The 26,329-nt window shown below is 44.3% G+C and overlaps 1 protein-coding gene across 1 annotated transcript in view; it reads left to right on the plus strand.

Annotated features, from left to right (window-relative positions):
• Positions 1–26,329, plus strand: part of xylt1 (xylosyltransferase I) — a 310,055-nt gene that overhangs the window by 213,798 nt on the left and 69,928 nt on the right. Inside the window, exon 11 of the mRNA XM_080206192.1 lies at positions 7,886–7,966. Coding sequence (XP_080062318.1) covers positions 7,886–7,966 — 81 coding nt within the window. The remainder of the gene's footprint in view (positions 1–7,885; positions 7,967–26,329) is intronic.

Raw genomic sequence — 26,329 nt, forward strand, 5'->3', positions numbered from 1 at the left:
GTTTGCACTTTGGAGCAAGGGAGTGAAGAAAAGGGAGTGGATTTGCTGCCCTGTTTTCGGTGGGCACGTATCATGGACTGGAAAATTGAGGGGAAATCCCCCCATTCGATTGTTCCCACCAAAGACTTAATGGGGTTCCTGCCATGTAATGGGAAACCCATTTAAATGCCTATAAGGACACTTAGTGGGGGCGCACACACACACACACACACACACACAATCACGTCAGTGAGGTTTACAACTGGTTTGGCATATGGGGAACTTGCGAACAGAACCTACCAGGAGCACACCAGGAAGTACAAACCCCAAGGTGGAGAGGGTCATACCCAGGCAGTACTCCCAGGCTCTCACGAGAATGATCCCTGGAATGAAGAGCTTGTTGTATGAGGAACGGTTGAGGATTCTGGGTCTGCACTTGTTGGAGTTTAGAAGGATGAGGGGGGATCTTATTGAAACTTACAGGATACTGCGAGGCTTCGGTAGCGTGGATGTGGAGAAGATGTTTCCACTAGTGGAAAAGACTAGAACCAGAGGCACAACCTTTTTAAATGGTAAAAAATTGCAGCATGCTGCTGTGCAGAGAGACCTGGGTGTCCTTGTGCAGGAATCTCAAGGAGTTGGTGTGCAGGTGCAAATGGAAGGCAAATGGAATTTTGTCCTTCATTGCTAGAGGGATGGAGTTTAAAAACAGTGAGGTTATGTTACAACTGTATAAGGTGCTGGTGAGGCCACACCTGGAGTACTGTGTACAGTTTTGGTCTCCTTACTTGAGAAAGGATATGCTGGTACTGGAGGGGGTGCAGAGGAGATTCAGTAGGCTGATTCCGGAGTTGAGAGGGTTGGCTTTTGAGGAGAGACTGAGTAGACTGGGGCTATACTCATTGGAATTCAGAAGAATGAGGGGAGATCTTATAGAAACATATAAGATTATGAAGGAAATAGATAAGATAGAAGCAGGGAAGTTGTTTCCACTGGCGGGTGAAACTAGAACTAGGGGGCATAGCCTCAAAATAAGGGGAAGCAGATTTAGGACTGAGTTGAGGAGGAACTTCTTCACACAAAGGTTGTGAATCTGTGGAATTCCCTGCCCAGTGAAGCAGTTGAGGCTACCTCACTGAATGTTTTTAAGGCAAGGATAGATAAATTTTTGAACAGTAAAGGAATTAAGGGTTATGGGGAGTGGGTGGGTAAGTGGAGCTGAGTCCACAAAAAGATCAGCCATGATCTGATTGAATGGTGGCTCAGGCTCAAGGGGCCAGATGGCCCACTCCTGCTCCTAGTTCTTACATCCTAACCTCAGGCTAAAGGGATGATTCTTTAAAACAGAGATGAGGAGGAATTTCTTCATCCAGAGAGTGGTGAATCTGTGGAACTCTTTGCCGCAGAAGGCTGTGCAGGCCAGGTCATTGAGTGTCTTTAAGACAGAGATAGATAAGTTCTTGATTAATAAGGGGATCATGGGTTATGGGGAAAAGTCAAGAGAATGGGGATGAAAAAATATCAGCCATGATTGAATGAGGGAGCATACTCGATGGGCCGAGTGGCCTACTTCTGCTCCTATGTCTTATGGTCTTATTGTCTCTGGTACTGCCTGCAAGCACTGCCAGGGGGCTTATGTTGGGAGGGGTTTGGTGTGGGGGAGGTCCCCTGGGGTCACTGTCAAGAGCCGAACTGGGATAATCCTGCAAGGCAACCGGTGGGTCACCCTCTGCTTTCCCTGCTGGAGCCGACGCTTTGGGGGGAAAAAGTCAAAAAACCACATCTAGGTTACTCATGAGTAGAATTATAAGGGAGGTGAGTATAGCACCAAAATCTGAGTTTACCTTCAAGCTGGCATATAAACTGGATCACAATATTAATGGTGTTTAGGTGAAAACTTCCCAGTTTTAATGCAACTGTGTTAATCGAGCTGTATAATGTGCAATGGCTGAGCTGAAGTCACCGCAGGACAGTTGTGTAAAATGGCAGGGTCTATTCCCTTTTTCTCCTTCCTGTTCATTTGCGTCAAAATGAACTCTCAAGCGAACAGGATGCAACAGTTAAATGGTTTTGTGAAATACATAGGAATTGCAACAAAAAGGACACATACTGGACATCACGTAGATGTCACAGGGTTAGCCTACCTTCCAGTCATTGGGGTTTATTCTACCCCCAAATTTTAACATTAATTCTAAAGTGTAAAATTTGGTAACTGTTACAGGAGGTGCTTTTGACCAGTTGAGCATGTCAAAGCAGGCACCAGGAGAATGTGACCAGTGGCTAGGTATGCTGAAAGCTAGTGGTATGGGCTGAGGGTTTGTGCTGGAAACAGCAAGACCAGATCAGATGGCTGCATCAGACCAGGACACTGCCCCAGAGGCTGAAAGACTGGACAGAGTCATGGTTCTACATAAGAAATAGGAGCAGGAGTCGGCCATCTGGCCTCTCGAGCCTGCCCCGCCATTCAATAAGATCATGGCTGATCTGTCGTGTCTCAGTTCCACATTCCCACCCTCTCCCCATAACCCTTAATCCCCTCTCTTATCAAAAACCCATCAACCCGCGTCTTAAATATATTCAGCGAGGCAGCCTCCACCACTTCAACGGGCAGAGAATTCCAGAGATTCACCACCCTTTGAGTGAAGAAGTTCCTCCTCAACTCTGTTCTAAACCGCCCCCCCTTTATCTTGAGGCTGTGCCCTCTAGTCCTACTGTCCTTTCTGAGCGGGAAGAGTCTCTCCACCTCTATCCTATCCATCCCATTCATCATCTTATATGTCTCAATGAGATCTCACCTCATTCTTCTAAACTCTAACGAGTACAAGCCTAGTTTATTCAGCCTCTCCTCATAGTTCAACCCCCTCAACTCCAGTATCAGCCTAGTAAACCTCCTCTGCACTCCCTCCAAGGCCAAAATATCCTTGCGTAAGTGCGGCGACCAAAACTGCACACAGTACTCCAGCTGCGGCCTCACCAGTGCCCTGTACAGTTGCAGCAAGACCTCCCTACTTTTATATTCAATCCCCTTCGCTATGAAGGCCAGCATCCCATTTGCCTTCCTGACCACCTGCAGGGAGGGTTTTTGCGACTCATGCACAAGGACCCCGAGGTCCCTCTGCACCGTCGCATGCTGCAGTTTTTCGCCATGTAAGTAATAGTCCTTCCTACCGTTATTCCTACCAAAGTGGACAACCTCACACTTGCCAACATTAAATTCCATGGGCCAGGAACTGGCAAATTCGCCCAGCCTATCTAGATCCTTCTGCAGACTCTCCACACCCTCCACACAATTTGCCGTTCCACCAATCTTGGTGTCATCAGCAAATTTCGACACCATACACCCGGTTCCCTCCTCCAGATCATCTATATAAATGGTAAATAGCTGAGGCCCCAGCACCGACCCCTGAGGCACTCCACTAGTCACCAACCGCCAATCTGAATAGCACCCATTGACCCCTACTCACTGCCTCCTATTTGACAGCTATTTGACTTCTGGGCCAGGTATCAATGTTTCCATGTCAGGGGCTGTTCCGAGATCTGCCTTGAAGTCAGTGGTTGGGACAGGACCGAGGGCCCGCTTGTCGGTTGTGGAGTTTGCAGGGTTGACACCATAGTTGACAGCACTGGAGCTGTGGAAGGTGTTGATGGCCCAACCTGTATGGTAGTATTTGCTGGAAAATGCTGGATAAGTGAGCAGTGTTCACCATGGCTGGAAGAGTCTGTCTGAGATGCGTGGGATCCTTGATTACGCTGGCTGCTTTGCCGAGGCAGTGGGAAGTGTAGACAGAGTTAATGGATGGGAGGCTGGTTTGCGTGATGGACTGGGCTTCGTTCACAACCCTTTATAGTTTCTTGCGGTCTTGGGTAGAGCCATACCAAGCTGTAATACAACCAGAAAGAATGGTTTCTATGGTGCATCTGTGAAAGTTGGCGAGAGTTGTGGCTGACATGCTAAATTTCCTTAGCCTCCTGAGAAAATAGAGGCATTGGTGTCGGCACGTAGGGACCAGGACAGGTTTTGGTGATCTGGACACCTAAAAACTTGAAGCCCTCGACCATTTCTACTTTGGCCCCGTTGATGTAGACAGGGGCTTTTTCTCCACTACACTTTCTGAAGTTGAGGACTGTCTTCTCAGCTCCTGTATCAGTGCTGGTGCTTCACATGCAGCAGGCACCTCACTGAAAAATTATACACGTATTGCTGATGTCAATGGTTGCATGCGAGAGTCTCTGAAATCTCTGCTTGTGATTTCCTGGATTGTTGCATTCCATCAGTTATTGCGATCAGTTCCATTCACAGTAATGCCTCTCTTGCAACTTTGTGAGCCCGTTTCTGTCAGGCTTGGGGATGAAATTGCATATTAGCCGTGTTCCAGTTAAATGGCAGCACAGGCACAAGGGGCTGAATGTCTTAACTCCTGTCCCTGTGTTAGGGAGCTGCCAGATGCCAGAGGAGATTGGTACAGGACAGCAGTGCTGGCAGGCTGGGCAGTTTAGTTTAGGATTGCTTATGATAGCATTCTTCATATAAAGTGAAAGTTAAGTATCTGTTCAGTTCTGCCCCTTTTAAGAGCTCCTAAAATATGCAGTTATTTTACTCAAATATGGGAAAGACACATTGATATATGGGGATGTTATAATATGATATGTTGTGTTGATGATGGAACAGGAAAAGGCCTCCGTTGCTGCTTTCCTCACCTCTGAAATTCTATCGTCTAATTAACATCCTGTGTGTTTCATACCCTCCCTAGTGAAGCAGTGAACCCAGCTAATTTGCATTCTGAAATCTTCTGCAACATTTACGCCGTCAGTAATTTCTACAGCCTTAATTTTATTTTAATGGTGTTTTTGCATCTTTTTGACAAAAAAAATAACATCCCCTCCTCCTGATACCATAGGAGCATCATTATCTTATAGATGTACATGAAGATGATAAAACGACAAACTTTGTTAATTAATAGTGCATGTATATTTAGTGTAAGGTATTTGATTTTCCCCAGTGTAGCTGTTCCTGTGATAAGGTATTTATCTTTCATCCTTTCAGATGATACGTGTGCGCGTTTATTTGTGTGTGTGTGTTTCTGCATTATTTATATAGATTGTCACAGAGCAGAATTTTAACGTCCCGCCCGCCACGGGAATTGTAGTGGGCGGACACAGACATGTGAAGGTTCGTTTACCCTGGGCGGCATTTTCCGACCTTGGTCCAGGCGCGACTGGAAAATCCTGCCCACAGTCTCAGTAGTGTGTAAAATTAAAAGCATTCTTTAAAAAACTGGAATAATGGTTATTCAGTGTTTGGATTCTCTCCTTTCTTTTATTGCTTCTAATTAAATTCTTAAGAACAGCACCACGAGGAGCTAATTGATTACCACCTGCTTCTGTCATGAGCCTTAAGAGCACCATTAGAATATTACAGCAAAGCTTTATCTAGACTAGCAAAAGGCAGGAAGATATTCCCCCTCTAATCCCCAAATTTGGACTGTTCCCTCAATAACACAGCTGTCGGACCATAAGAACATCGGAGCAGAATTAGGCCACTCAGCCTATCGTGTCTGCTCCTCCACTCAATCATGGCTGATTTTTTTCTTGTCACCATTCTCCTGTCTTTCCCCCAAAGCCCTTGACCCCATTATTAATCAAAAACTTATCTATCTCTGTCTTAAAGACACTTGATGATCTGGCCTCCACAGCATTCTGCAGCAAAAAGTTTCACACTCACCACTCTCTGGCTGAAGAAATACCTCCTCATCTCTGTTTTAAGGGATCGTCCCTTTAGCCTGAGGTTGTGGTCTCTGGTTCTAGTTTTTCCTACAAGTGGAAACAATCTCTCCGCATCCACTCTATCAAGACCTCGCAGTATCCTGTAAGTTTCAATAAGATTCCCCCTCATCTTCCTAAACTCCAACGAGTACAGACCCAGAGTCCTCAACCATTCCTCATATGACAAACTCTTCATTCCAGGGATCATTCTTGTGAACCTTCTTGGATCCTTTCCAAGTCCAGCACATCCTTCCTTAGACATGGGGTCCAAAACTGCTCATAATGCTCCAAATGAGGTCTGACCAGAGCCTTATACAGCCTCAGAAGTACATCCCTGCTTTTGTATTCTAGCCTTCTCAACATGAATGCAAACATTGCACTTGCCGTCCTAACTGCCGACTGAACCTGCATGTTAACTTTAAGAGAATCTTGAACAACGATTCCCAAGTCCCTTTGTGCTTCTGATTTCCTGAGTATTTTCCCATTTAGAAAATATTCTATGCCTCCATTCCTCCATCTAGAACCTTAACCTCACACTTTTTCACATTGTATTCCATCTGCCATTTCTTTGCCCACTCTCGTAACCTGTCCAAGTCTTTTGCAGCTCCCTTGAATTGGACTTTTGAATCCAATGCTGTAGGTAATCCCACAGACCATGTATGTTGTCAGGACCTAATGGGCTCAATTTAGGAGTTGTTCTGACTCTCTAAGCTCTTTGACTCCACACCTAAGAAAAAAGTATCTTCTCTGTTACCTAGTTTGCAAATATTGGTTGAATCGGCAGTTTAGGTATTTCAATTATCACTGCTTTGCAAACAGTCTGAATTCGGCCATTGAAAATAAGCAAACTGACCTTTTTGATGAATTACGATAGCTAGGATTTTGTGGTCAGCAAGGTGACAGCACTCACGATTGACCTCAGCAACAACTACTCACACAGATCCACCAAACCTCTGAGCTGTGGTCTTCCCCTTTCCCTCAGTGTTAATTTCAATCTGATGGCAAGCCGAGGGCTTCTCTCGGCATCCAGCAACAGTGATGTATCAAGCAAAGCAAACTGTTAATTGCGTTGAAGAACTCTCACAGAGAACAAAACAGGAAGTAAAATGCACTTTTTATAAATATTATGGGCAGCAAGATAAACATTTCAACATACGCTATAGAAGTTGCAATATCAAACACATTTTAAAAGAATATCTTAGGTTAAAAAACTCTGGAGCTTTTACATAAAGGAAAAATGTGATGTTCAACAAATATAATATTAGTTTTCCAAAACCAGAGAGGTTGTTCAACAGTAGTTAGGACTGGAAGCCCAATTGCACCTCAGAAGATACAGTTTTTTCAGGGATGCTAACAGTGATGGAATAGTATAATAAGGGAATTACACATTGGCACAGTGATTGTTGTCCATTGAGTCCTCAACTGCACACCTTGTGGCAAAGCAGGGCATCACTGACAGCAGCTTCTGTATTTCCATGTTTAACTGAGCATGTGGAGACAGCAGAATTTGCTGTCAGTTTCACAGGACAATGACAAATGCTGACTTGGTCTGCGTGGTTCATTTAAAACTGCCACATAGATGCACACGCCTGCATTTTAAAAAGATTGCTGCTTGTGCACAGCGTTTTTGCTTCCTGCATGGTTTGACTGCCACGTGGCAATATTAAATTTATTGTTTATTATTGTCACACGTAAGGTTTACATTAACACTGCAATGAAGTTACTGTGAAAATTCCCTAGTCACCACACTCCGGTGCCTCTTCGGGTACACTCGGGGAGAATTTAACACAGCTAGTGCGCCTAATCAGCACATTTTTGGTCTGTAGGTGGAAACCGGAGTACCCGGAGGAAACCCACGCCAACACAGGGAGAATGTGCAGTCTCTGCACAAACAGCGACCCAAGCCAGGAATCGAACCCGGGTCCCTGGTGCTGTGAGGCAGCAGTGCTAACCACTGTGCCGCCCCATGCAGCTTAGAAGAGGATTTTGACCATACCTGTACACAGTTAACCAAAGATGCCGATGATCTGGAATGGTCAAAAAAAATTGTGATAGAAGGAATAGATTATTGAAAAATTATTGAACTGCAATAATGTTTATCTGAGATCCATTATTAATTAGAATGGTTTCATTTACTCCACAGGACTAATGATCAACTGGTGGCTTTCTTGTCAAGATACAGGGATATGAATTTTCTTAAGTCTCATGGCAGAGACAATGCAAGGTACTGTACTTATTACCTGTCAGCACTTACTACGGTATGCTCAAACATGTTTGGCTTAGAATTGATTTTATACAACTATAGCAGTGACTTGGCCAAATTTTAGAGAATGACTACTGCTGATATTCAGATTTTTTACACTGTCCCAGGTGTACTGTTGAACCTCAGGACTTTTAGAAAGGTTATTCCACAGATCAGAGATATGAAGCCCTAGAGACAGCGCAAGCTAAACCTCTGAATTTTAAGTGGAGGAAAGGGCCTGCAACAGTATTTTGATGTGAGTCAAGGGCTCTTCATTTATTAACCCAAATGTTATTGTTTTTATCACCAAACCACTTGGGAATGTTGGCAAAATTAACCTTGTCTTCTCCATCCAGCTAGCTTGGACAAGATGGGCTGAATGGCCTCCTGCGCTGTAACTTTTCTGTGGTTCTATAAATGCGTCATGAACTGCTCTACTTGCCCTGCGATTCAAAATGGGCAGAGATGTGACTTGAAGCCTTTAAGCCTGACAAGCTCAATGAGCAGCGAATAATGAAAAGATTTGTAATGGACAAAGCAGGAAATTGCCTAGAAGGGATTTATTTATACTGATATAAAATCTGCTGCTAATGTATACTTAAGCTGATTTGATATCAAATCAGTCGCTCTCCTTGGTACCTAGGTGGAATTTTATACCAGTGGTGGGGTGATATAATGTAATATGTAATGTAATGTGATGTGCCTGTTTGTGAACCATTTACATCTCCCTGTTTCATTCAGTGCAATTTCTGTTACACTGGATCCATCCTAAAATAACTCAAACACGCACTGGCTTGTAATTCGCCAGTAATTTAAAGTCTGAAACATCAGTTAACGTGCTAGTGTTGGTATCTTCTCCACTGGCGTGAAAATGTCAACGCAGCCCAGGGATAACAAACCCAACACACTGGCTTAGATGCAAGAAAGGTCAGAGGACTCCAGCCACCTGGTCATTGGTGGTCATCATTGGGGAGGTGCTTGCCTAGTGGTCTTATTGCTAGACTGTTAATCCAGAACCTCAGCTAATGGTATGGGGACCTGGATTCAAATTCCACCAAGGCAGGTGGTAGAATTTGAATTCAATAAAAAATATCTGGAATTAAGAGTCCACTGATGACCATGAAACCATTGTCGATTGTCGGGAAAAATTCCATCTGATTCACTAATGTCCTTTAGCGAAGAAAATCTGCCGACCTTCCCGGTCTGGCTGATATGTGACTGCAGAGTCACAGCAATGAGGTTGACTCTCAATCACCCTCGGGCAACTAGGGATGGGCAATAAATGCTGGCCAGCCAGCGATGCTCATGTCCCATGAATGAATTTTTAAAAAATGTTCTTGAATGGCTCTTCCTGATTTATGAATATTTTTCACCCAGCTGGAAGATCTGGTTAGGTCTGCAGCATCTGGTTCACAAATGTCCTTTAGGGAAGGAAATCTCGTGCCCTTATGTGACTCGAGATGCACGGCAATATGATTGACTCTTAAATGCCCTCACGGTTGGGCAACGAATGCTGGCCCAGCCAGTGACACCCACCTCCCATGAATGTCATCAAACTGTCTCAGCAGCCAATTACATTAAAGAATTCTTATTTTTATTCATTCGTGGGACATGGGAATCCCAGCAATTGGTTGCATGTTGGGAGGGGTGAAGATCTTGCTTGCAGAGATGGTGTGACGACATGAACACATCGGAGAGCGATAACAAACAAAGAATAGTAAAAAGGAGAATTTTTGTGGCGTGAATGTTACTTGCCACTTGTCAGCCCAAGCCTGGATATTGTTCAGATCTTGTTGCGTTTGAACATGGACTGCTTCAGTATCTGAGGAGTCGCGAATGGTGCTGAACATTGTTCAATCATTGGCGAACATCCCCACTTCTGACCTTAGGGAAGGTCTTTGATGAAGTAGCTAAAGAAGGTTGGGCCTAGGACATTACCCTGAGGGAATCCTGCAGAGGTGTCCTGGAGCAGAGATGCCTGACCCTCCACAGGCCCTTCCACCCACCAAGTCTGTGCTGATGCAGATGCGCCTCTAATCGAATATTTTCTTGCCTCTGCACGGTCCATTTCCTGCTATTCCCTGCCTATTCATGTATCTATCCAGATGCCTGTTGAACGTTGTTATAGAATCTGCTTCCATCACCTCCTCTGGCAGCAATACTGCCTCAGCGAAGTCATCCCATCCCTGCATAACACCAGTTCCTATTCATCCTTGTAAACCTTGGGTAAAGCTGTTCAGTAATTTTAAATAGGAAGAAATTAAAGGAGCAATCCAGGATACCTTTTGACGCAGGAGATGTTTTTTAGTGTTCATTTTGTTTCACTTATGAATCCCAGCTTTGTGATGTTGTGCCCAGTGTTTTAAACTCCTCACATGCTGATTCTAGCAAAAAAAAACCCAAATCAAGAATTTAAAACAGACTAAAAGAATGCATCTTGTCACTCTGGGTAAGATTGAGTGATGGCTTGTTATCAGGAAATCATTTAAAACTATCAGACAGGAATTGACTCCATGATATCCCATCAGGTGCTCTCTCTGTGCTGTCCCCGAGTCGATGCTTAACACCCCAGGCACCTTATTCGTAAATCTTTCCCATTATGCCTCATTACAGCAGAGTAGCAAACAAAAGAGTAAACAGAAAGTAAGCAATACAACCAGAATAGTTCATTTTTGATTGAATGTCCTGATATCCAGTGTCACTGGTGCTGTGCCATTGGCTGTTTGCCCTTTTCTATAAGACGATAATGATCTTTTGGCAACGCTTTTTTGTGCGAAACCTCCGCATTGGCCTTGGTATTAGTAGTCCTTGGGGTTCCTGTGGGTATCTCATTATTGGATCTGTTCTTTCTGGCTTGATGTTTTTTAATCAAACATTTAATTATGTAACTTGGACGTGTTCTCACTAGAAAGGAGAAGTTTGAAAGGTGATAGGATGGCTTTTTTTTAAGATTCTGAAGGAACCAGCCAATATTATTCATCTTGCTGAGAACATTTGATCCAGAGGGCATGGCCTGCGCTTGAAGAGGGATAAATTTATGAGGATAATATATATTTACCTTTCTTTGGGTAAATATTCAAGCAAAGGAAATTTTCACTATTCATCTCTTGATAAGCAGAGACTGCTATCACTCTCATTTAACTCTTGGCTGTCTGCTGGCATTGTTCATCGTAAGTATTTTACATTGCAGATCCTAAGCAAATTACTGTGTAGCATCCCAATGCAAGGGGCAGCCCAATGGTTAGCATTGCTGCCTCACAGTGCCAAGGACCCAGGTTCAACTCCCAGCTTGGGTCACTGTGTGTGTGCAAGGTCTGCACTTTCTCCCTGTGTCTGCGTGAGTTTCCACCAGATGTTCCGGTTTCCTCCCATAGTCCAAAGATGTGCAGGTTAGGTGCATTGACCGTGCTAAGTTCTCCCTCAGTGTACCCGAACAGGGTGACAAGGAGATTTTCACAATAACTTCATTGAGGTATTAATGTAAGCCTGCTTGAGACACTAATAAATGAACTTTATGCAATGGGCAATGCATTCAGCGCACTCATTTAAGGAAAGGTTAGTTGTGTTCTAACCAGTGTAATGGGTCCCTTCTGATGAACATACTAACATTATTGCCCAGTATTGTCTTACAAGGATAAGCACAGGGGTCCTGACTCTCACTAATACAATATTTATTTGGACATTCTAAAGGAAGCACAAAATAAGCCAGACAGTCCCAACAAAAACCAACCATCTCAGTGAAACCATAGGACTTAATATAGCGGAATTGCTCCCTGATTATTGTGACAAATATATTGAAAGCTATTGTTTCCTTACTGCATTAAGACCAAAAAAGGAATTGTAGGAGATTGGACTGAAGAGAAGTGGACTGTCCAACCAGCCATTACTTTGCAATTGTATATTCACATCTAAACACTCATCTAATCCTCATTGTTCCGTTGGAGCAGAGTCGAGAGGCAGCGATTTTTGTGCGAGTAAGGAGGCAGTAAAAAGGTGCGTTTTTTTTCTGTTTATTTTGCTTAACTGTTTAATTCTAGTTTCAGTTGCGAGTTTTTTTTTCGGCGTTTTTTTAAAATTAGTTAGAAACCGGAAGTCGTCACTAGGGCATCGACCGGTAGTTGTAGTTTTTTTTTCAGGCCTCTAACCCTATAAATTAGTCCAGAGAGGATACCCGATTCTCTACACTAGTAGAGAATGCCACCCTCCCACCTCCTCTAACCTAATTATAAGTGTGGGGAAGTTTTTTTTTATATTTTTTACTTTTTTTTTGCTGTTACCTGTTTCAGGGATGGCAGTTCGGGCAGTGTGCTGCATCTCCTGTGGGATGTATGTGGTGAGGGAATCCAGTAGTGTTTCAGGGGATTTTACTTGTAGGAAGTGTCTTAGATTGAAGCTTCTGGAGGAGCGTGTTAAGGAGCTGGAGGTGGTATTAGATGAGCTCCGCATAATTCGTGAGGCAGAGAGAGACATTGATAGGAGTTTTAAGGAAATAGTCACTCCTAGTAATCAGTCTTGGGTCAATGTCAAGAGGAGGGGAAAGAAGCATGTGGGAGGAGAATCCCCTGGGGCTGTTCCCCTCCAAAATAGGTTTTCGGTCCTGGAGGCTACAGTTGAGGAAGCATCAACTGGGGATAGCCAAAGGGAGCAGGACTCTGGGGGTGAGCCTATTGTAAAAGCTCAGGTGTCTAGGGGATGCAAGAGATTGGGCCTCGTGATTGGGGACTCTACAGTTAAAGGGACGGATAGGAGAGTTGGTAGTAAGGGTAGGGATTCAGGGCTGGTGTGTTGCCTACCAGGGGCTGGGGTCCGGGATGTGTCGGAGAGGATATTCAAGACTCTTAGGGGAGAGGGTGATCAACCCCAAGTTATAATTCATGTGGGGACACATGACATAGGGAGGCTAAGGGAAGGGGATATTAAGCAGAGTTTCATGGAGTTGGGATGGAAACTAAAGGCCAAGTCAAACAGAGTGGTTATCTCTGGACTCTTGCCTGTGCCACGGGATAGTTTAGAGAGGAATAGGGAGAGGGAAAGTTTGAACTTGTGGCTGAGGGGATGGTGCAGGAGGGAGGGGTTTAATTACTTGAGCAATTGGGGCTCATTCTGGGGAAGGTGGGATCTCTATAAGAGTGATGGTATACATCTGAACCAGAGGGGAACAAATATCCTGGGGGGTAAATTTGTGAAGGCTATGCGGAGTGGTTTAAACTGATTCAGAGGGGGGGTGGGATCCTGGGTAGAGGGGGCGAAAGTGAGGGGGGCATAGAAGGGGACGGCATTGCATGGCATTGTGGGGGTGGGGCGGAGCGAGGTTTGAAATGTATATACTTTAACGCAAGGAGTATTCGCAATAAAGTGGATGAACTTGCAGCGTGGACCAGTACCTGGGACTTTGATGTTGTGGCCATTTCAGAGACGTGGATAGAGCAGGGTCAGGAATGGATGTTGCAGGTGCCGGGGTACAAGTGCTTTAGTTGGAGTAGAGAAGGAGGTAGAAGGGGGGGTGGAGTAGCATTATTGGTCAAGGACTATATCACAGTGTCAGAGAGGAAGTTTAATGAGGACTTGTCTGTTGAGGTAGTATGGGCAGAAATTAGAAATAGGAGAGGAGAGGTCACCCTGTTGGGAGTCTTTTATAGACCTCCAAAAAGTTCTAGAGAGGTTGAGGAAAGGATTGCAGAGACGATCCTGGTTAGGAGTGAAAGTAATAGGGTAATTGTTATGGGGGATTTTAACTTTACTAACATTGATTGGAATTGCTATAGCTCTAGCTCGTTAGAGGGGTCAGTTTTTGTTCAAAGTGTGCAGGAAGGTTTTTTGACTCAATATGTAGATAGGCCAACTAGAGGTGAGGCTATATTGGACTTGGTGCTGGGAAATGAGCCAGACCAGGTGCTAGACTTGGAAGTTGGTGTGCATTTTGGTGATAGTGACCACAATTCGGTTACGTTCACCTTAGTGATGGAAAGGGATAGGCATGAACCTCGGGTCAGTAATTTTAGCTGGGGGAAGGGTAATTATGAGGCCATTAGGAGAGAATTAGGAAGCATTGGTTGGACTAGGAGATTACAGGGACTAGGAACGTCTGAAATGTGGAGTTTGTTCAAGGAGCAGCTACTGTGGGTCTGTGATAGGTATGTCCCTGTCAGGCAAGGAGGAATTGGTAGGGCTAGGGAACCGTGGTGCACAAAAAAAGTTGATTTGATGGTTAGGAAGAAGGAGGAGGCTTATGTTCGGATGAGGCTTGAGGGCTCGGGTAGTGCAGTAGAAAGCTTTGATTGGCTAGGAGGGAGTTGAAGAGGGAGTTAAGAAGGGCTAGAAGAGGGCATGAGATGACTTTGGCTGATAGGATTAAGGAGAATCCTAAGGCGTTCTATAGGTATGTCAAGAACAGAAGGTTGGTTAGGGCAAGATTAGGGCCAGTTACAGACAGTAGGGGGAAGTTGTGTGTGGAACCGGAAGAGATTGGAGAGGCATTGAACCATTATTTCTCTTCGGTGTTCACGCAGGACGATATGAATGTAGCTGAGGAGGTCACTGGGGTGAAGGGGTGTAAAATAGAAAGTATTGTAGTTGATACAGAGGATGTGTTGGATATTCTAGATGGGTTGAAAATAGATAAGTCCCCTGGTCCAGACGGGATTTACCCTAGGATTCTATGGGAGGCAAGAGAGGTGATTGCAGAGCCACTGGCTCTGATCTTCAGGTCGTCGTTGGTCTCTGGTATAGTACCGGAAGATTGGAGGACAGCGAATGTTGTCCCATTGTTTAAGAAGGGGAACAGAGACTTCCCTGGGAATTATAGACCAGTGAGTCTTACTTCTGTAGTGGGCAAGGTTTTAGAAAGAATTATTAGGGATAGGATTTATAGTTATTTGGAGAGTAATAAATTGATTAGAGATAGTCAGCATGGTTTTGTAGCGGGAAGGTCGTGCCTTACTAACCTTATTGAGTTCTTTGAGAAGGTGACCAAAGAGGTGGATAGGGGTAAGGCAGTAGATGTGGTATATATGGATTTTAGTAAGGCGTTTGATAAGGTTCACCATGGTATGCTTCTGCAGAAAATGCAGATGTATGGGATTGGTGGTAATTTAGGTACTTGGATCAGGAATTGGTTAGCAGATAGGAGACAGAGGGTGGTGGTTGATGGTAATTATTCATCATGGAGTTCGGTTACGAGTGGTGTGCCTCAGGGATCTGTTTTGGGGCCACTGCTGTTTGTAATCTTTATTAATGATCTGGATGAGGGTATAGTTGGGTGGATTAGTAAGTTTGCTGATGACACCAAAGTCGGAGGTGTGGTAGATTGTGAGGAAGGGTGTCGAAGTTTGCAGGGTGACTTGGACAGGTTGCAGAGCTGGGCTGCGAGGTGGCGGATGGAGTTTAATGCGGAGAAGTGTGAGGTAATCCATTTCGGTAGGAATAACAGATGTGTTGAGTATAGGGCTAACGGGAGGACTTTGAATAGAGTGGAGGAGCAGAGGGATCTAGGTGTATGTGTACATAGATCCCTGAAAGTTGGGAATCAAGTAGATTAGGTTGTTAAGAAGGCGTACGGTGTCTTGGCGTTTATTGGTAGGGGGATTGAATTTAGGAGTCGCAGCGTCATGTTGCAACTGTACACAACTCTGGTGCGGCCGCACTTGGAGTACTGTGTGCAGTTCTGGTCCCCACATTACAGGAAGGATGTGGAGGCTTTGGAGAGGGTGCAGAGGAGGTTTACCAGGATGTTGTCTGGTATGCAGGGGAGGTCCTATGAGGAGAGACTGAGGGATTTGGGGTTGTTTTCACTGGAAAGAAGGCGGCTAAGAGGGGATCTTATAGAAACATATAAGATGATTAGAGGTTTAGATAGGGTGGATGGTGATAGTCTGTTTCCTCGGATGGAGAAATCTAGCACGAGGGGGCATGGCTTTAAATTAAGGGGGGGTAGTTATAGGACGGATGTCAGGGGCAGGTTCTTTACCCAGAGGGTGGTGAGGGACTGGAATGCCCTGCCTGCTGCAGTTGTAAATGCGCCTAGTTTGGGGGCGTTTAAGAGATTGGTGGATAGGTTTATGGACGAAAAGGGATTGGTTTAGATTAGTGGGTCAATGTTTTTTTTTAAAAATAAGACTGGTCGGCGCAACATTGTGGGCCGAAGGGCCTGTTCCGCGCTGTAATGTTCTATGTTCTAAACACACCTGTTAGGGCGTTCAAATGGTCAGTGGATAGGCATATGGATAACATTGGAATAGTTTAGGTTAGAGGGTCATTAGATTGGTTTCACTGGTCGGTGCAACATCGAGGGCCGAAGGGCCTGTACTGCGCTGTAATGTTCTATGTTAGTGGCAGAGATGAAATACGCATAGCAGGCAACGTGATCATGTATGAAATAACAAGAAAAGCCTTTCATACTCTTGAGCCTACTTCACCATTTAGTAAGATCGTAGCTGATCCTTCTACCTCAACTTCATTTGGGTCCTTCATCCAAACCGCCTTTTTCTCTTAATGTCTAAAAGAAAACCCACAGGAGCAGGAGGAGACCATTTGGCCCCTTAAGCCTATTTGCCATTTGACACAATCATATCTGATTTTCTACCTCAATGCCCTCTTCCCACACTATCTCGTATCCCTTGATTTTTTTTTTGTATCTTAGGAATCTGTTGACCTCTGCATTAGATATGCCTGAGCCTTCACAGCTCTCTGGGGTAGAGGATTCCAAAGATTCACTACTCGCTGCCTCCTTGGCTTGGTCCTGATTGGCCACCTCTTATTCTGAGTCTGTTTCCCTGTTGCAGACACTAGTCACTTCACACACACACGCTGCCCCCTCCATCCCAAAGAAGAACAGGGAAAATCACCTTCCTGCAGCTACCCTGTCAAGTTCTGTAAGCTTATTGTTCACTTCAATGAGGTCACCTTTCATTATTTTAAAATCTGGAGAATACAGGTCTAATCTCCTCAATCTTTCCTCATAGGACAATCCCACCATCCCTGGGTTTAGTCTGGTGAGCCTTCATTGCACCCCTATGGCCAGTATATCCTTCCTTGGGTAAGGAGACCAAAATTGCCCACACTACTCCAGGTGCTGTCTCGCCAAGGCTCTATTCAACTGCAGCAAGATTTCTTTTCTGCTGTACTCAAGTTCCCTTGCAATAAAGGCTAACATATCTTTTGCCTTCCTAACTGCGTGATGCACCTGCAAAAACACTGGCCGAGATTTCTGCTCCTGGGTTTGGGAATAGGAACCCCCACCTACACTAATCATCTGCCAAAGTAAGGAACCTTCACCTCTGTGCGCAGAAGACAGTGTGAGGATACCAGCTGGGAGGTACAGCACACCTCAGTAGCTTGGCATAATTTCTAATCACTTTGGAAAGAGCTTCTTCTTGGAAATGGGTGCCAATAGTGCTGTGGGACAAAATATAATTCCTATCAATTGGCACAAAGACTCCAGAACCTGAGTGCCAGCTGGAAGGATGTTTTTAAAAATTGGAAGAGGGTTAAGATAGACAGGAATACACTTAACTTCTGCCCAACAACGCTGGGTGTCCATTTCACATGAGTGCAGTTGGCATGGACCCTTCCCAGCAAGCAGAAATGGACGCATCCCTTAACTAATAAGTAAAAGTAGAACCTAAGGTTGTTGTTTCCACTGACCTTCATTCCATCCACTAAAAGTACACTGGAGCACAAAAGTGGGCCAAGCACTTGGCAACCACTTTCCAAAAATCCAGATCTCCAACTTGAAGTGATTTACCACTCTGCTGCAAGCTGCCAGTGTCCATCTCCATTTCTGTTTCAAGGCTATTCTTAATCAGTATCTCAATGTCACAGAATCTCTACAGTGCAGAAAGAGGCCAATCAGTTCATCGAGTCTGTACTGACAACAATCCCACCCAGGCCCTATCCTTATAACCCCACTTAATTCCCTGACACTAAGGGGAAATCGCACCCTCTTCCCCGTAACCCCAAGTGTTTACCCTGCTAATCCTCCTAAGCTGACACCTTGGGATACTAAGGGACAATTTAGCATGGCCAATCCACCTAACCCACACATCTTTGGATTGTGGGAGGAAACAGGAAGACTTGGAGGAAAGCCATACAGACACAGGGAGAACGTGCAAACTCCACACAGTGACCCAGGCTGGGAATTGAACCCAGGTCCCTGGTGTTGTGAGGCAGCAGTTCTGTGCCACCGTGCCACCCCCAATCCCAGTCAAACCCCTTGCCTCAATCCCTGGGGAAATAGGCAAAATATAGGAACAAAAGATTTATGTATTCCATGAATTGGTCAAACAATGATTGCCTTTGATGGAATATTGAGTGAACACAGCTGTTTTAATCTGGCTTACTTTAGAAACAGAATATAAATAAATGGTACATTTATCATTTATTTTGAAGTTATATAACCAGTACAGATCATGTTTCAACTTCTTCCCAAATAACCAGATAAATTACATACGCCTTATATCAAAACACTGGGATGTTGAGCTGGGCACAGAGTTATACAAATTCTACAGATTGGAATAAGCTAGTTCTGCTGATATTTATAGAAGGTCTTTTCAAATCCATATGAGAGTGAAAGGCTTGTCTAAGATTACATGGAAATGTGGAAGATAAGAGGAGACCATTCAGCCCTTCAAGCCTACTCTGCCATTCATCACGATCATGACTTATTGTCCAACTCAAAGGCATAATCCTGCTTTCTCCCCATAGCTTTGATCCCACTCGCCCCAAGTGCTATGTCTAGCAGTCTCTTGAATACATTCAATGTTTTCGCATCAACTGCTTCCTGTGATAAGGAATTCCACAGGCTCACCATTCTTTGGATGAAGACATTGTCTCCTCCTCTCCATCCTAAATGGTCTACCTCAAATCCTCAAACTGTGACCCCTGGTTCTGTACTCCCCCACCATCGGGAATATCCTTTCTGCATCTATCCTGTCTAGTCCTGTTAGAATTTTATAAGTCTTTATGAGCCCACCACCGCCCCCCCCATTCGTTTGTGTTTATGTAGCTATTTTAAATGGACTAGCTTTCAGTGAATTCTGCTGCAAACCTACTGGAACATCTGTGAAGTGTCTCTTTGAATTAAACGTTGCATAAAGTTGCATATAGTCAATAGCACAGAAACAGGTGTTTCGATCCAGTAGCTCTATGCCAATGTTTCTGCTGCACACAAGTTTCCTACCATTCCTCTTCACTTTATCAATCAGCCAACCCTTCTATTCCTTTCTCCCCCATTTGTTTACACAGATTTGCTTTAAATCAATCTGAGCTGTTTGTCTCATTTTCTATTAATTGATCATTAAAGCATCAATCTAGGATCTAAGCCTTGTCTGTCCTCGGCGATTTTTCTGCTGTCCACGCCTTCTGTAACCGATTTGCTTAGGTCACCAGATGGAAGGTGGCAGTAAGGTCGAGGAATTGGGGAAGATGGAAGAAGAGGATGCTCTAACAGCTTCAACTCCCTCCATTTTACCTCCAACATTTGTCTGCAGAAGGTCTAATTTCTGCAAAAGCACAAGTGTGACAGTCCTTGCTTAATAGTACCTTAGTTAGGCTGCACTTGGAATATCGTGTTCAATTCTGGTCGCAACACTACCTGAAGGATGTGGAGGCTTTGGAGAGGGTACAGAAAAGATTTACAGGATGGCAAAAGTTGCAGCAGGACATAGATAGGATGCAGGACTGGGCGGAGAAGTGGCAGATGGACTTCAACGCGGATAAATGTGTAGTCGTCCATTTTGGCAGAACCAACGGGATGAACGAGTACACTATCAAGGGCAGAAGTCTGAGTAGTGTTGGAGAGCAGAAGGATCTTGGGGTCCGGGTCCACAGGACTCTTAAATCGGCCTCGCAGGTGGAGGAGGTGGTCAAGAAGGCGTATGGTGTACTGGCCTTCATTAATCGAGGGATTGAGTTTAGGAGCCGGGAGGTAATTCTGCAACTTTATAAGACCCTTGTCAGGCCTCATTTAGAGTATTGTGCGCAGTTCTGGTCGCCTCACTATAGGAAAGATGTAGAAGCTATTGAGAGGGTACAGAGGAGATTTACAAGGATGTTGCCTGGACTGGGAGGCATGCCTTATGAAGTTAGGTTGAGGGAGCTGGGACTCTTTTCCCTGGAGAGACGAAGGTTCAGAGGCGACCTGGTAGAAGTTTACAAAATGTTGAGAGGAATAGATAGGGTGGACTCTCAGAGGCTATTTCCCCGGGTTGAAATGGTTGCTACGAGAGGACACAGATTTAAGGTGCAAGGAGGGAAGTTCAGAAGTGATGTTAGGGGTAAGTTTTTCACTCAGAGGGTGGTGAGTGAATGGAATCGGCTGCCGTCAGTGGTGGTGGAGGCGAACTCGCTGGGGTCTTTTAAAAGACTTCTGGATGAGTATATGGGGTTTAATGAGATTGAGGGTTATAGATAGGTCTGTAGGTTGGTAGGTGTTGATGTGATCGGCGCAACTCGTGGGCCGAAGGGCCTGTTTGTGCTGTAGTGTTCTATGTTCTATGTTCTATGTTGTCTGATATGGAGGGCATTAGCTATAAGGAGAGGTTGGAGAAACGTGATTTGTCCTCACTGGAACAACGGAGGATGAGGAACAGGGCTTGTGCCTGTGCTGTACTTTTCTTTGTTCTATTCCTCCCAAAAATTAAAGTCCTTCTGTCCCAAGCGGAACAGACTCGATGGACCAAATGGCCTAATTCTGCTGCTATATCTTGTGGTCTCTCTTAATGTCACTTGTCTCTGTCCCAGTGCTGCAGTGACAATATTTGCAACATGGTCAGAGTTCTCTTCCCTGAGCAGTGGTAGATCCCTCACCATCAGCAGTTACATAGCCTCTTAAACAATACTTGGCTGAGGAAAATGGATTGAGGTTAGGGGGGGCTCACAGCAGCATTGAAGTGAAGAAACCAGCTGATATGTGTTTATTTCAGATTGTTCTAAATTAGGAAGCCATTTTGGTTTATTTTACCTGATGAAGTTAATCGATCTATCCATATTTTGCTATTATTCTGTTTTACAAGTGGCTTGAGAAATACGTTAAATGGCTTGTGAGAAAGTTAGCGCACTATAAGAGGAATAATCCCGAGATGGAACCGTTATAGGCTGTTAGTTACAGTTCGATAGGTCTGAAGGAATCTTCGTAATCATAAGTAGATTAACTGCAAGCTTTTATCAACTCTTGGGACAATTTACAAATAAATAGTAAATGCTGAAGAAACTCAGCAAGTCTGATAGCATCTGTGGAGAGAGAATAGAGCTAATGTTTCAAGTCCAGATGACCCTTCATCAGCATTTTCTGTTTTTGTTTCATATTCCAGCATCTGCAGCAATTTTGCCTTTATGCAAATAAGTAGTAAATGGTACAAGCTGGGAGCTGTTCCCATGCTTGCTGGAACACACTGCTCTTTCCAACACTACTCCAACCCCAAAGTGCGAATCCTGTGTTAGAACCATAGAACCCCTAAAGTGCAGAAAGAGGCCATTCGGTCCATCAATGTTCTCTTGTATTACTCAGTGGGTGGCACTATATTCAATCCCACATTAACCCTATACTTGCCAAACACTAACTGAACGGATTATTAAAGTTTGCCTATGCCCCAAATTAGTTTCCAATTCATATCAGTTCAGAGACCCAAGATTAACTTTTTTTGCTTATTCAGTTACAATGTGCTTGGATTGCATCAAATTCCTCAGGAAATACTTCATTTGAATATTGTGTTAATTTCTTCAATTTTAAAGCTAATTTCAGTCTACTGGAGAAACCCAATGAGCAGCACATAATGATGAGATGTTGCCTGAAGGACTTCTCAGTGACCAGGGGTCATGGATTGAAATAATTGACTAAAGAATCTGAAGAAAAATGAGAAATGTTTCACATTAGGTAGCTAAGATCATAGCTAGATGCTAGTTCCTTACGAACCTTCAAAGGCAATTAGCGGGCTGGGATTCTCCAGTGTTGCAAGCCCCGCTGCCAGTGAGAACAGAGAGAATTTGGCGCTCAGTCAAATCTCCGTTCACAGCAGCAGAGAATCCCAGGCACGGGCCAGGCAGGGGAATACAGCCCCAAATACAGTTATAAGTTAATAGGTGAAAGATCCAGCATAGTGCCAATTGGCCTCCTCCTGTGTTGTAAGATTCTATGATTCTTTCGGTGAGCTCCATGGCATTGCCTCAAGCCCGGCAATGCTTTAGCATGCAAAGCAGGAGACCAAGGCCAGGAACGGTTTGTAAGGAGCTATGACAGCAATGAAATCATACCACTGCCTCAGCTTCAGCCACCAGAGCTAGAACCAGTGGCTGATATCTGAGAGCTTTGTGAGGCAGAGTGAAAGGACCCCCAGACACATTCCAGCCTCAATCCTGATGAATGCTCTTAAGATGCATTATGCAATTGCCCGGTGTGTCACAGGGATAATAGATGCCCTCCATACAAATATCAAGTTCATTTGTGGCATCCAGCTAGTGGCGTTTGCTACCAAATAAACCTGTTGGACTTTAACTTGATGTTGTGAGACTTCTTACTGTGCAGCATCAGTGCCAGCCAAGAGCACAGTTTGCCACTAATGGGCTTTCTTGCATACTAGCTACCATTGCTTACGCCCATCCTGCTGCTCAGGCATCTCGAGAAAATGCACTCTTAATCAGCAGAAAGGCTTACTGTTTCTACAACTTCTGGGTGGAATTCAATAACAGCCTGACTCAGGATAGCAAATTAGAATCGAGACTTATGTAGTCTACTTCATCAGCATGAAAGGCCAGTTAGAACATAATCTTTCACAACTGCCAGGATGCATTTCTACCTTGTGCCAAAATGGAAATCTCTTTGTCATCTATCTTTATTACTCAACACACAGGAAGATATTAGCTAAATCAAGCTAACAATACATTTGCTTGAAATTATCCATGCAGATATTATTGCATTGTCTTTAGATAGACATTCTGCTCTTGTTATATAATTGCCATTCACATTTATAATGAAGCAATGAGCTTAATTCAAAATGGACATCTTATATCTTTGAATATAATGATTTGATTTACTATTGTCAAATGTATTAGCATACACTGTTTCTGGCGCCCTATACAGACAAAGCATATTGTTCATAGAGAAGGAAAGGAGAGAGTGCATAATGTAGTGTTACAGTCATAGCTAGGTTGTAAAAAAAAGGTGAACTTAATGTAAGGTAAGTCCATTCAAAAGTCTGACAGCAGCAGGGAAGAAGCTGTTCTTGAGTTGCTTGGTACATGAACTCAGACTTTTGTATCTTTTTCCCAACGGAAGAAGGTGGAAGAGAGAATGTCCAGGGTGCATGGGGCCCTTGATTATGCTGGCTGCTTTGCCAAGGCAGTGGGAAGTGCAGACAGAGTCAATGCATGATGGATTGGGCTTCATTCATGACCCTTTGAAGTTTCTCAGTCTTGATCAGAGCATGCACCATACCAAGCTGTGATACAACCAGAAAGAATGCTTTCTATGGTGCATCTCTAAAAGTTGGTGTGGTGATGTTGCTCCATCTTCCTCTGTGATTGGTTATCAGACCTATTGGGCTCACTGCTTAGTGATGTGCATTTCTCCATCCCTCACCATTGGCAGTGGGGCGAAGGACATCATGAGTCAGGAGGGCCTTTCTCTGTCCTAATGCCTTGTACCACAATCTGAGTTGTTCACCTTACTGTCAGAATGGTGTGCTGAGCATTATTCATGGTGTTAATGTACTAAATCAGGGGTAATAATTCAGCATCATTATTGACTTCCTGATTGGCTGTTGGTAAATTGCCCCTTAGTGTCCCAAGATGCATAGGTTGGGAGTATTAGCCATGGTAAATGTGTGGGGCCTCAGGGATAGGGCGGGAGAGAGGGCCTGGATAAGATAGAACATAGAACATTACAGCGCAGAACAGGCCCTTCGGCCCACGATGTTGCGCCGACCAATTAAAAAGCAATGACCCTCTAACCTAAACCAATCCCTTTCCATCCATAAACCTATCCATGGATCTCTTAAGCGCCCCCAAACTAGGCGCATTTACAACTGCAGCAGGCAGGGCATTCCAATCCCTCACCACCCTCTGGGTAAAGAACCTACCTCTGACATCCGTCCTATAACTACCCCCCCTTAATTTAAAGCTATGCCCCCTCGTGCTAGCTTTCTCCATCCGAGGAAAAAGGCTATCACTGTCCACCCTATCTAAACCTCTAATCATCTTATATGTTTCAATAAGGTCCCCTCTTAGCCGCCTTTCTTCTAACGAAAACAACCTCAAATCCCTCAGTCTCTCCTCATAGGACCTCCCCTCCATACCAGGCAACATCCTGGTAAACCTCCTCTGCACCCTCTCCAATGCCTCCACATCCTTCCTATAATGTGGGGACCAGAACTGCACACAATACTCCAAGTGTGGCCGCACCAGAGTTTTGTACAGTTGCAACATGACGCTGCGGCTCCTAAATTCAATCCCCCTACCAATAAACGCCAAGACACCGTATGCCTTCCTAACAGCCTTATCTACTTGATTCCCAACTTTCAGGGATCTATGTACACATACACCCAGATCCCTCTGTTCATCAACACTATTCAGAGTCCTGCCATTAGCCCTATACTCTACACATCTGTTATTCCTGCCAAAGTGAATTACCTCACACTTTTCCGCATTAAACTCCATCCGCCACCCCTCGGCCCAGCTCTGCAACTTGTCCAAGTCTCTCTGTAAACCATGACACCCTTCCTCACTATCTACCACACCTCCGACAGATATTCTGTTAGAGAGTCGGCGCAGACTCAATGGGCCGAATGGTCTCTTCTACACTGTAGAGATTCTATGATACTTTAGCTGTAATTCACTGAAATCCAGTTCATGTGTCTATTAATGAGAGAAAAAATGATGTTGGTTTAATGTATTGGATAAATGAAATCCCCCAAAATTAGGATTGATTTGATTAACATGGGTATCAGTTATATTTCCTCATACTGATGATTTTTAAATTGTAAACACTCGTCACCTCAGTGAGGATCTGGCCTTAAAATCTCTTACGGTTGGACAATTTGAGGGTAATAGTGAAATAAATCAGGAACAGTCAATAGCCCATGAACCTCTTCAGATTTTGTTTCAGTTGTATACCACACTCCAAAGTATTTAAAGTGAATTATTTTGAACTTGTCATCGACATCTCCAGTTTGAAACCAAATTTATGCGGGAAGATAATGCAAAACATAAGAGCAGTCAGTTTTCACACCAGAGCAATGAGAAAGATGACCCAGTGATGTGTTTTGGATATTGGTCGAGGGATAAATATTGGCCAAGACACCGGGGAACCCCAGGCTCCTCTTTGTAGAGGAATCCTGGAACCTTTTGTATCCACCTGAGAGAGCAGGCAGTTTAACATCTCATCTTAAAGATGACAATGCAGCATTCCCTCAGTATGACATTGGATGTTGTGTTCAGGTCTTTGAACTAAAACCTGGAAACAGGAGCAGGAGTAGAGCATTTGGCCCTCAAAGCGGCAATCTTGTGACTCCGAGGTGAGTGGTACCTCTGATTCATGGTTGTGAGACACCTGCCTAAATCCATGTGCCATCTCTTCATTTCTTAATTGCTCTATGAGTTTAGTACAGTAAAACCTGTTCGCCCAAAAATGGATACCTGCAGAAAATTACTGACAGTCCCAACTAACTTGCATTGTGATAGTTAAAGATTGACCCTTGAAATTTCTGACACTTGTGATTGCAATTGGGAACAGCCCTCAAAGCACCAGGTCTACCTGCAACGAAAAATACCAAGCACGCAGGTGAGTGCAAGGAAGCAACACGTGGAAAAGTGACAACTACATTAGTCAGATCTGTAAAGAGAGAGAAAACACTTTGATGTCTGGAACTAAATGGGCTCAAGTTCAGCAATAGGATGGTTTGTCTGCTGCTGAATAAAAAGATGCCCATTCCACCAAAAGCAGAATGTGCACCAGAATGACCAGTGTTCCAATGGAAAGGGACCTGGTTCCCTGGGATGCTGCCTCCAGATTATTTACATGCTGATAATCGGATTAAATTTCACACCCACTGCATAACAATCCCTGACCTCCCTCCCCAAGAAAAGCAGGCAAGCATTCGGGAAGTTAGGATTATTTTTGCTGGAATTCAGAAGAATGAGGGGGGATCTCATGGAGACATATAAAATTTTAACAGGACTAAACAAGGTAGATGCAGGAAGAATGTTTCCGATGGTGGGGAGTCCAGAATCAGGAATCACAGTCTGAGGATTCAGGGTAGACCATTTAGGGTGGGGATGAGGAGGCATTTCTTCACCTAAAAAGTGGTGCACCTGTGGAATTCAATACCACAGGAAGTAGTTGATGCCAAAGCATTG

Source organism: Carcharhinus amblyrhynchos, chromosome 18 (genome assembly GCF_965287045.1).
Source record: "Carcharhinus amblyrhynchos chromosome 18, sCarAmb.v2.hapA, whole genome shotgun sequence".
NCBI classification, from domain to species: domain Eukaryota; kingdom Metazoa; phylum Chordata; class Chondrichthyes; order Carcharhiniformes; family Carcharhinidae; genus Carcharhinus; species Carcharhinus amblyrhynchos.